This window comes from Taudactylus pleione, unplaced genomic scaffold (genome assembly GCF_031769625.1).
Source record: "Taudactylus pleione unplaced genomic scaffold, aTauple2 ptg000656l, whole genome shotgun sequence".
NCBI lineage: Eukaryota > Metazoa > Chordata > Amphibia > Anura > Myobatrachidae > Taudactylus > Taudactylus pleione.
In genome coordinates, this window is record NW_028285058.1 from 2,117,012 (window position 1) to 2,129,306 (window position 12,295).

At 46.5% G+C, this 12,295-nt stretch overlaps 1 protein-coding gene across 1 annotated transcript in view; it reads left to right on the plus strand.

Moving 5' to 3' along the window:
* The window catches only part of LOC148478417 (torsin-1A-like), a 41,591-nt gene extending 39,389 nt beyond the window's left edge, over positions 1-2,202 (plus strand). Inside the window, exon 5 of the mRNA XM_088455447.1 lies at positions 1,811-2,202. Coding sequence (XP_088311573.1) covers positions 1,811-2,091 — 281 coding nt within the window. The 3' untranslated portion in view covers positions 2,092-2,202. The remainder of the gene's footprint in view (positions 1-1,810) is intronic.
* Positions 2,203-12,295: the final 10,093 nt, after the last annotated feature.

Here is a 12,295-nt window from a genome sequence, read left to right on the forward strand (position 1 = left end):
AAAGAAGGTCTGGTGCCCAAAGTATTCAACAAAAACTGTTACTGCATCTGTGTCTAAGGGTCTATTTATTACAATCTGCATTTAGAATGCAGATTGTAGTGTGATATTTCCGCCTGAATTCGCATTGCGAATTCAGGCAATATCAAAGGGATTTATTAAAAATTATCACAGTATTTTTTGGAAAAATACAGTGAAAAGGTGCCTGCGCATGCCCGGCCGCCGCTACCCCCCCCCCCCCCCCGTGATCGCGACCCCCTCCCCCCTCCTTAATTTCACTTACCTCCGGTGATCGGTAGGTTTTTTTTTTTTACGATTTTTTTTAGCAGTGATTAGCATGTGGTCTATTTAGACCACACAGCTGATCACTGGGGCTGCTCTGTCTGTTAGACATTATTGGAGTTATTATCACAGGGCTTCCCCCGGTATTTTTTCACAATTTATTGTTAGTAAATCTCAGGCAGATCGCATTTCCCATTACAATTATGGGTAATGCGATCTGCTTACTAAAAATATGTGATCATTACGAATTCTACTCCAATTTGCCTTTAGTAAATTTAGGTGAAACTAACATACACCCTTTTTCACTTTATATTAGTAAAAATAATGTTAATAAATAGAGCCCAAAATGAGTTACTGTTATAATAAAGACTGCATGGGCAGGGACCCCCTTCTGAGGTATTGCCCACACCCAGGGCCGTAGAGAGCCTGGCCGGGCCCGGGTAAAAGAGGGGGCATGGCCCAATCGCTTGAGGCGTGGCCACGCCCCCTTGAAAAAAAATCAAAGAAATATCGCTTTTGCGCGCCGGTGAGGGGGGCGCTGTAAGCCCCCCAGCCCGGTGCTAAGCAGAGGGGGGGGGCGCGATCAATGTGATCGCTCCCCCCCACAGTCATAGGAGACTGCTCCGGCTGCTGCAGCAGCCGCGAGCAGTCTCACACAGCAGCCCAGCACAAGCTGAGTGCTGAGTTGCTGTGAGGGAGGGGCGGACGACGCCGGACCCGGGCCCTGACGGTCCCCTCTAGCAAGCCCGGGCCCGGGTAATCTGTAACCGCTCCCCCCCCTTCTCGGCACCCATGCCCACACCCTGGAGAGCTAGCCTGGTGCAATTGGAGATGCACTACTACATAAGCACCACCTTGCACACTGAAGGAAGGGTTACACACAGTTGCACTATTATGCTCAATGTAATACTTGTCTACTCCCCTGGAACACCCACATTTCTGTGGAATCCCTCAGACTACTGGAAAAGCAGGTCACTATCTGTATCCTACCCCCTAAATATTGAATGGCTGGGTGCAATGGTGATGAGGAGATGTAGTTATAATACCGGTAATCAGGACGCCGGTGCTTAGAATGCCTGCACCAGATTCCTGACACCTGTCAGAATCCTGGTGCCGGCATCCCACCGGTAAGTAGTGGGGTTAGGGAGAGGGTTAGGCACTAAGGGGGAAGGGATAGGTTTTGGCTGCGGGGGGTTAGGTTTAGGCACTGAGGGGGGGAGAAGTAGTGTTGGGAAAGGTGGACAGGTGTCGGTATCCTAACCCTGTCAGGATCCCGAGCGCCAGCATCCCATACCCAACCCACGAATAGCACCTGCCCACGCCCTCACAGTGACCCCAGAGGAGAACATTTTAAAGTTGGCAAGTTTGCTCAATTTGTCCCGCGTCTAAATGAGGCTATATCTGTGCAGGCAGTTGTGTGATGGGAACTTTTACATATATTATAGAATATTTCTAGATATCTTTTAATATTAGAGCTACTGGTGGTAAAAGTCTGAACCCCCTTCTCACTCTGTTACTTCTTTATCTCCAGGTGGATTTTTTCAGAGCAGCCTCATTAGCCAGAACATGATCAATTTCTTCATCCCCTTTCTGCCCCTGGAGCGCCGCCATGTGAAAATGTGCATCAAGAAAGAACTAAGACCATATGGGCTGGATGAGGATAATAATATAATAGAGACAGTGGCAGATACGCTTCAGTATGGCCCAAAGGACTACAAAATCTTTTCTACCAGTGGCTGCAAACTTATTCCAGACAGAGTGATCCTGGGACTCAAACCCTGCCAAATGACAACTCCACCAAGCTGCAAGTAAAAGACTTGCAGACTGCACATAAACAATACAACTACTCAATTGCAGTAACTAAAGCATAGTTGCCCACACTAACAGAATTTCTGTGAGATTCAAAAAATTGGGGGGGGGGGATGCTCCCAGGAGAGTGGGCAACCCTCGGGCATCCTGACCTCATCTCCGCTGAAGTAGGCGGTTGCCATTTTGACATGATTCGCTATGAATTGATTAATCGCAGCGCCAACCCTCATAATGTGATGCCGGGAATTACAATGTCCCCAACATTGTTAATACCCATTCCATGTTATACTGCTGTGTTTGGTGCTATATAAATAAATATGTCCATATATATTTGCTGTGCTCTACCTTGAATAAGGTTCTCCAGAAAGACCAAAATGTTGATGGAACATATGGGCCGATGATGTATACATAAAAGTAATGCACTGATTCTGCTTAATGCTGCGTGTCCTCTCTATCACTTACTATAGCATTGTGTCCTGGCCAAGATTCAATGGGAAAGCACGCCCAAAGTCGTACTAGGGATCTGTAAGTGCAAGCCTATACATGTACTATACTGTTAGAGGTCAGAAGATCCCTCTCTGGCCGGGCTTTCTCTATAGGAGAAACATACTACTGCAATGTTCAGACTTGCTGCATTGGACCGTGGGGGTCAGGACCACAATCATTCCCAACATTTTGGTCCCCTTCGCGTGCATATGAAAAGGGGGCGGGTTTCATTGAAAAAGGGGAAGGGGCCTTGGGAAAATGGGGCAGAGCTTAACTGCTTCACCGGTTTATGTCACTATGGGGGTGTGCCCAGCACTCTCTGAGGAGATGCAGTCAGGATACCGGCTATCCCGCCCGCCACTATCCCGACACGGGACTAAAGATAGGCATTGAAATGCCGACGTCTATAATTAGCCCCACTACTAAATCCCGACACCAGGCTTACTGAACGAAGGTAAGCCGGGTGTCTTAGCATGTAGCCACGGGGGGTTGGCTTTACGGACCCCCGGGGGGGACTTAGGATCAGGCACCCCCTGGAGGGTTAGGGTAGGGAAATGGGGGGTTAGGCACCCCCCAGGAGGATTAGGTTTAGGGTGCGGGGAGGGAGGGTTAGGTTTAGGCACTAACAGGGGGAGGTTAGGGTTAGGCACTAGGGGGGGAGGGTTAGAGTACTTACCTGCTGAAGTCAGGATTCCGACCCGTTGGGCTGCCGCTGTCAGTATTTGTTGTTTAGCCGCCGGAATTACATACCGATTACATACCGATTCCCTCTCCGAGATGTTGGGCAGCCCCCAGGCTCTCCGTAGACTGGTGAACAGATGTCGTGCGCATGCGCACAGCATCTGTTTTTCTCCTGCTTACCCATAGCAGAGCAGCGGTATGTGCTCCCCCCAACTTCCCCCCTACTGTGGGACACTTAGGCCCGTGGGTGGGACAGTCCCAGAAAAACGGGACTGTCCCGCTGGATGCGGGACAGTTGGGAGGTATGTACAGTGATCTGTTTTACCAAAAATTGTGTCAACAAGCCCCTAGTCCACTAACTTCTCTGGTAAAATGTATGGTTTACTCTTCTAGGAGACCAATAGAGCTCCCGGAAATTTCCCAGTGCTGCAAAGTAGTCCAGTTATGTAGGCACACATCAACGGATGACTCAAACTATAAACAACTCAGGGGCCTGTTCATCATAACTAAAAAATCGATGGAAGTAATTAGGTTTAGAACTCGCATGGAGTTCTACCTAATTACCGGAGGAATTCATCATTCCTTCTCTCCATAAGTATCTATTTAGAAAAGCTGTCATTTTTGACAGCTTTTCAGAAAATAGATACTTTTCCCTATCTGCTCTAACTTACCGCTGCCGTAATCAGTGCTGCGCATGCGCCGATACATTCACAAAAGCGGCGCATGCGCAGCACTGATTATAGCTGCGGTAATTCTGTGTCCGTCCACTACCCCCCCTCTGCTTCCCTCTCCCATCTACCTGGCCGCTTGGTATACAGGCTGCAGCCGTGGACCCTGGACCTCCCGTCTGAAGATTTATTTATTAATTTTTTTTAAACCTTATTATGTGTTTGTTTGTTTTTTTAAACACTACTGTGTCAAAGCAGCAGCCAGAGCCAGAGGAGGGACCAGGGAGCGAAGGAGGGATCCGGGGAGGACCTGCCCAGCTGAAAGCAAGTAAGTATAACGTGCTGTACGTCACCTAAGAGTGGTGTATAGTAACACCATCAAATTCCGAAAATACATCATTTTCGGAATTTGACGAATAGCATAATTTCTACATCCCCATACTAATGTACTAATGTATGGGGAGTGTGGAAATTAACACAGATTGACTTAATCAGGAGATATCAGTGATATCTCCTGTGTTAAGTGTGTTAATGAATACTAAAATAACGGTAATTAAGGAAAATGTCAAAACCGTTATTTTAATGTTGATGAATAGGTCCCTCAGTTACTTAACTAGTGGTGTTGGTTTAATGAAATATTGCAGGTACAGCCGTACTCACTGTTACAAGTACACTGGTAATGGAGCGGGGTGGGGTCCAATACAGCTTACCAGCTCGTGAGTGTTTGCTGCAAATGGGTAGCGGTACAAGATTCAGGAACAGCTTTATATCAGGTATTAACCGGGTCTTTCATAGGAGCTCACACGAGTCACTCTACACCAGGGGTGGGCAATAAGCGGTCCTCTAGCTGTTGTGGAACCACACAACCCAGCATGCACTGCCACCGTTTTACTATCAGGGCATACTAAAACTGTGACAGGGCATGCAGCGATGTCTAGTTCCACAACACACTCTTCTTTCAACACCCCCCCCCTCGTTACAAGCTTCTCCATGTTACACAAGCATGCAATTAAAGCTTTCTCGTAGCAACCTGTAAAATAAATTGGGTTAGACACATGAAAAGACATTAAAATTTCTAGTGACTTCCAGTCCACTTTTTCTCAGAAGCATCATAAGTGAGTGCGATGTGGCTCCTTTCGTAAGCACACCTGCAGGGTTTCCCTCGCTGGCGATGTGGACTACATAAACGGATCTCTTTTAAACAATTTCACGGATGAAGTGATGTATTATCTCAACATGCTTCTCTGATGCTTGGTGCTGTGTGACAAATCGATAGCATCTATATTGTGGCATTCCATGTTGATGGTATCTTGTATGTTTATGGCATTCAGGGCCTGATTCAAATCCGGTCGTGAGCGCTCGCAACCGGGTTGATGGGGGCCCACTGGGCATGCGCACGATGGAGCCGGCTCCGTCGTGCACATGCGCGAGACCTGGATAGCGACGGGCACTACGTCGCTCCGGGTCTCGCAACAAAGGGGGCGGGCTGTCGATGGTGAGTGACGGCTCGCCCCCTTTGGTAGGTGGGCCGGGGGCGTGGCCGGCCAAACGGAGGCGTTCCCGAAGGAACACCTATCGTTTGGGGGCGGCCCCACTGACATCACAAGTGATGTCAGTGGGAAAGCTTCCGGCTCAATTTGAGCCAGAAGCTCTCTGGGGCTTGCGGCCACGAGACACTACCACAAGGGTCTCGTCGCAAGCCCGATGGTTGTGATGGTCTTGACCATCGTGACCATCATCATGGCCGCTCGCTATAGCTGTGGGTGGTCACCGACAGCTATGCGAGCAGCCAGGAGGCCGTTCTAAAAAATCAAAAGCCCGGCCCTGATTCAGAGCGAGCGCTCTGTCAGAGCGTCCGGCTCTGACTCAGGGCCTCAGTTCACCCAAGGTTTCCTTGAGGTGTAGAGACTCCTTGGCCAATTCATTCATTGCTTGCTATATATTTAGCTTCTATGGTGGACGATGCTACTGTGGGCTGCTTCCTGTTTGCCCAGATAACCGCTGTGCCTGCCAGTAGGAACAAGTATCCCGTGTAGGAATGGCGGTCATCGTCATCTGCCCTCTAGTTGGCATCGCATAATGACTACAATGTAGAATTCCCGGACCTGGAGAATTCCAACTTCATTGATGGGGTCCTTTTAAATACATCGGGATTCTTTTTACAGCTGTCCAATGCTGTCTTCCTGGATTTGTAGCAAACTGGCTCAATTTGCCCACTGCATGTGTGATATCGGACCGAGTTCCAACACTTGGATTCATCAGATGCCCAATAGCTTTGGTCTTTTTTTCATCTTTGGGTGACTCTTAGTCAATATTGTGCTTTTGTTGATGGGAGTGGCTATAGGTTTGGCATCGACGTTCCAATCCTTTCCAGTATATTTTCAATATATGTCTGCTGTTCGACAGATATGGTACCATTCTCTAGGTCTCGCTTGATTCTCAGGCCTAACAATGCGCTGGACCTAGGTCCTTCATTTTAAACTTCTGACCAAGTAACTCCTTTACGTCTCCGATGTCTTCATTCTGGCCTGCCAATAGTAGGTTGTCAATATATACAACATCAAAGAGTTTTTTTTCTGTATTTATTTATTGTAGAGACAATGGTCTCTTTTTGAACAGTGGAAACCCATTTCTTGTAATACAGCATCTAATTTTTATGTATCAACATGGACTTTAGAAGACACATTTCTGCTTCCTTGAACATCTTATCATTATAGTGTTTTGGTGGTTCCATGTAAATTTTCTCCATCTGAGTCTAAGTCAAAAATTGTATATGCATCAGATTAGAGACCACTGGAATTCTACCAGGTTTGTTGCCCCACTGAAAATATCTATACATACAGCGCCAAAAAGCCCCTTTAACTCCGTCATTTAGAAGTCTGTTAATTAATTCCCGGCACACTTGACGCCGCACCAAGGTATAAGTGGCCAGTGAGGGCCTGTGCACAAGTACCAGGTCGCGGATCAGGGTTAGAAGTGCATCCCTACATTAAAATTTGTTTTTTTTTTTCGTGAGGAAGGAACTAAGTTGAATACACTTCCCCATGATTGCACATTTGTGAGCCTCCCAGAGTGTAGTGGGAAATACATCGGCCATATCATTGAGGGAAATGTAATAAAAAATATCTGCCTCCAGTTGCATTGTACAGTAAGCATTATGGGTCAATTGTTCATTATTCATTAAACATCCATCCCCAATATTTAAGGCAGGGCTCACATAGGAGCAACTGTAAGGTAATTGGGGCATGGCCAGAGTTTGTGATTTGGCCAATGGAGGAATCCGTGAAAGCATGTAAGTGACTATGTTTAAAAGAGTAATAAATATGATAATAGGAATTGTGGGAATGGGAGTAAAATGTGCAATCCCTCTCTGCTGGGTGGAAAAGTCTCCAGGTGTCAATTCATTAAAAGTCATAAAAAATTTTTATAACCTTCCTGGCTACTTTGAAGGAAGTTCCTGAGGACGTATCAATTTGTGGCTCCAAAGCCCAATTCAGAATCTCTCCCTAGTTTCAGTGTCCCTTCTATTCAGTCATCAATGGATTCAAGTGCCTTGTCTATGAAATGTGCTTGGCCCACATTTGGAGCTTATAAATTAGTAAGGAATAATCTCTGATTGGAGATAGTGGCTTTTACCAGAAGTCCACGGCCATCCCCTATTGGAAACCCAGATACATCATTGAGGGGCCTATTCATCATCAAAGGCCATATGGCCTCTGATGATGATCTATTGATCTCGCTGCGAGGGATACTAAAGTATCCAACTCGCAGAGGGGGATAGATTACACCGGAGTAATTCATCATTGCTCCGGTGCGGGGACAGCTGCTCCGAAAACCAGCTGTCCCCTCAGTTAGTATCGCAGCTACAGAAGTAGCTGCATTACTTACCTCCTCCCCGTCGGCCCGGCTACGTATGCGTGACCTGGGGTCACGCATGTGCACAGCCGCCGAGGAGATAGTGAGGAGGTGGCGGAGGGATCCGCTCAAATCCTCGGAACTCTTTCCCATAGGAAGGAGCGGGGCTATGAGAGCAAGCTCCATCTGATGATGTTCTCGGAAGCATACTCCAAAAACATTCAGTTTTCAGAGTTTGCTGAATACCAGGGGGTCTTATCGGACCCCTGATGATGAATTGCCCGGTAACTTAAATGTGCTGAAACTAGCATTTCCGCATGGTTACCGGGCCATTTATCATTTGATGAATAGGCCCCCAAGTCTCAGGTGTTTAGAGAACAGTATAGCAAAACCTTTGAATTTGGCCAGTGGGAAATAGCGGGTCTTCAGGCCAGGGGAAGCACCACGTTTAAAATGCATCTCCTGGATGAAGGCTACTTCAACTTTATCAATATTTAGGGAGTGATGCAATTGGGACCATTTTCTCAAGAAGATTAAGATCCTTAAGATTATGATAGTAAATAATTAACTAAGCCACCGTAGAGCGCCAAGAGGGTGGAGGGCATTGCAGAGGCCAGGTCATCCTCCAAGAGTCCAGCCATCCAACGGAAATCCAGGTGCCTAAATTGAGAGAAAGGGAAGGGGAGGGAGAAAGAGAGAGAGAAAAAAAGAAAAACAAGCAAATTAAATGTAGATTTATATAGTGCATCTGAGCACAAGATAGATACCAAGGGCTCTATTTATTAACATTATTTTTACTAAAATAAAGTGAAAAAGGGTGTTTTCACACCCTTTTCACATTATTTTAGTATCACCTATGGTTATTACAGGGCAATTGGAGTAGAATTTGTAAAATTTTGAGGGCCCCATAGCATAACATTTTGAAGGTGCTCCCACCCCAATGTTCCAAGAGAGACACCTCATTCCACATCAGTTGTTCATTTTATGCCCCATAGTAATGCCCAAATTTATTTTATGCCCCATAGTAATGCCTAGTTATTGTTATGCCTAATAATGCCCTAGATAACTTATATGATTAAATTGTATATCCCATCTTAGTGCCTAGTAATGTTATTACCAATAGTAATGCTCTAGTTCAATTTATGCCCCATAGTAGTGCCCAAGTTCACATTACACCTACAGTGCCCCAACTTCATTTTATGCAACATTGCAGTGCCTCTGTACACTTGGTGATATCATGATGTACACAGAGCAATGACATTTAAGCTTTCGGCTCATACTGTACATGAGGCTCCTCCATGCTGGTCACGGCACTGACAATGGCATATTGTAGACCAAGGGATTCATTTACTAAGCTGCAGTTTATTGTGTGATTTGACAACTACAATAAATTAGATGAGGTTTTAAGATTTAAACCACAATATTTACTATCCTGCAGTTTGGAGGCCGAAAACTAAAACAGGATCCTAAGTACAAAGGATTGCAATCCCCTATACCGCATGCTGCACCAGCCAAACTGCATTATAATACCAGATATGAAATGCATAAATGTATCACAGCCAATAATTTAGCCAGCGGTGCTATTGCTATGCAGATGCCTGTCAGAGAATCACATGACAATCAACCATATGGTCTTAATCACTGGAAAAGGGACAAAAACGATTGTTCAAATTGGTTAAATTTAGGGGTGAGCGGGTTCGGATTTCTGAAATCCGAACCCCCCCGAGCCCCCCCGATCCGAGTCCGATCCGAGTCAGGCTCGACTTTTCCCACCTGACTCGGATCTCAAATCGAGGCAAAACGTCATCATCCCGCCTTCCGAGTCTCGCGGGTTTTGGATCCTATATAAGGTACCCGCGTCTGCGCCATTTTCTCACTTGGCTGTGGACAGTGAAGAGGGAGGGTGGGAGTTAGGGCTGTGTAGTGTAGTGTAGTGTAGTGCTGCTGTTGTCCACTACTTCAAAGTCCATAGGGGCTGGCTGTGTTGTGCTGTGCTGCTGTTGTTAATAGGGGCTGTGTCCACTACTTCAAAGTCCATAGGGACTGGCTGGACTGTGTTGTGCAGTCAGTTCTCCATAGGGGCTGTGTCCACTCCAAAGTCCTGTGCAGTGTCCCAGTCCTAAAGGGGTGCTGTAGTGTTGTCCAGGGGGTGCTCTGTCCATCAGGGGTGCTCCCCCCAAGTGCTAAAAAAATAATATATTTTCTGTGTTTGTGAATTGTGTGCGCAGTAGCCGCACGTGCATCAACAAAGTAGTGCCAAGCGTGCGCCTGTGTCATAAGTAAAGGGCCGGCTGGCTGGCTTGACCGTTAAAGGGTGCTGTAACCCCCAAAGTACACTCCAGTCCAAACTAAAAAAAAAATTATTTTCTGTGTTTGTGAATTGTGTGCGCAGTAGCCGCACGTGCATCAACAAAGTAGTGCCAAGCGTGCGCCTGTGTCATAAGTAAAGGACCGGCTGGCTTGACCGTTAAGGGTGCTGTAACCCCCGAAAGTACACTCCAGTCCAAACCAAAAAAAAAATTATTTTCTGTGTTTGTGAATTGTGTGCGCAGTAGCCGCACGTGCATCAACAAAGTAGTGCCAAGCGTGCGCCTGTGTCATAAGTAAAGGGCCGGCTGGCTTGACCGTTAAAGGGTGCTGTAACCCCCAAAGTACACTCCAGTTCAAACCAAAAAAATTATATTTTTTGTGTGTTTGTGAATTGTGTGCGCAGTAGCCGCACGTGCATCAAAAAGTAGTGCCTAGTGTGCGCCTGTGTCATAAGTAAAGGGCCGGCTGGCTTGACCGTTAAAGGGTGCTGTAACCCCCAAAGTACACTCCAGTTCAAACCAAAAAAATTATATTTTTTGTGTGTTTGTGAATTGTGTGCGCTGTAGCCGCACGTGCATCAACAAAGTAGTGCCAAGCGTGCGCCTGTGTCATAAGTAAAGGGCCGGCTGGCTTGACCGTTAAAGGGTGCTGTAACCCCCAAAGTACACTCCAGTTCAAACCAAAAAAATAATATTTTTTGTGTGTTTGTGAATTGTGTGCGCAGTAGCCGCACGTGCATCAACAAAGTAGTGCCAAGCGTGCGCCTGTGTCATAAGTAAGGGCCGGCTGGCTTGACCGTTAAAGGGTGCTGTAACCCCCAAAGTACACTCCAGTCCAAACCAAAAAAATATATATTTTCTGTGTTTGTGAATTGTGTGCGCAGTAGCCGCACGTGCATCAACAAAGTAGTGCCAAGCGTGCGCCTGTGTCATAAGTAAAGGGCCAGCTGGCTTGACCGTTAAGGGTACTGTAACCCCCAAAGTACACTCCAGTTCAAACCAAAAAAATAATATTTTTTGTGTGTTTGTGAATTGTGTGCGCAGTAGCCGCACGTGCATCAAAAAGTAGTGCCAAGCGTGCGTCTGTGTCATAAGTAAAGGGCCGGCTGGCTTGACCGTTAAAGGGTGCTGTAACCCCCAAAGTACACTCCAGTTCAAACCAAAAAAATAATATTTTTTGTGTGTTTGTGAATTGTGTGCGCAGTAGCCGCACGTGCATCAACAAAGTAGTGCCAAGCGTGCGCCTGTGTCATAAGTAAAGGGCCGGCTGGCTTGACCATTAAAGGGTGCTGTAACCCCCAAAGTACACTCCAGTTCAAACCAAAAAAATAATATTTTTTGTGTGTTTGTGAATTGTGTGCGCAGTAGCCGCACGTGCATCAACAAAGGAGCAGCGCCAAGCGTGCGCCTGTGTCCCATAAGTAAAGAGCCGGCTGGCTCATTTCTTAAAGGCTGGTGTAACCCACAAAGTGCACTACTCTCCTGCAAAAATAAAGAAATATTTTCTGTGTTTAGCCGCACGTATATATCAAATCGATATAACATAAATGGAGGACCAAACTTTCTCCGATAAAAATAAAATAGAGAAAGATCAAGAACCACTTCCTCCTAGTGCTGAAGATGCTGCCACTAGTCATGACATAGACGATAACATGCCATCAACGTCGTCTGCCAAGGCCGATGCCCAATGTCATAATAGAGGGCACATACAATCCCAAATGACAAAGTTCAGGAAAATGACCTTGAAAAAAACATTTAAAACAGCTGAAGAGAAACGTAAACTTGCCAATATGCCATTTACGACACGGAGTGGCAAGGAACGGCTAAGGTCGATCCCTAGTATGTTCATGACTAGTGGTTCAGCTTCACATGACGATGGAAGCCCTCCTCCCACTAAAAAAATCAAAAGAGTTAAGCTGGCAAAAGCACAGCGAAGAACTGTGCTTTCTAAGAAGATATCACAAATCCCCAAGGAGAGTCCAAGTGTGGTGGTGGTTGCGATGCCTGACCTTCCCAGCACTGGACGGGAAGAGGTGGCTCTTTCCACCATTTGCACACCCCCTGCAAGTGCTGAAAGGAGCACCCACAGTCCACTTGCTGATATGCAAATTGAAGATGTCACTGTTGAAGTACAACAGGATGAGGATACTGGTGTTGCTGGCGCTGAGGAGGAAGTTGGCGAGGAGGATTCTGATGGTGATGTGGTTT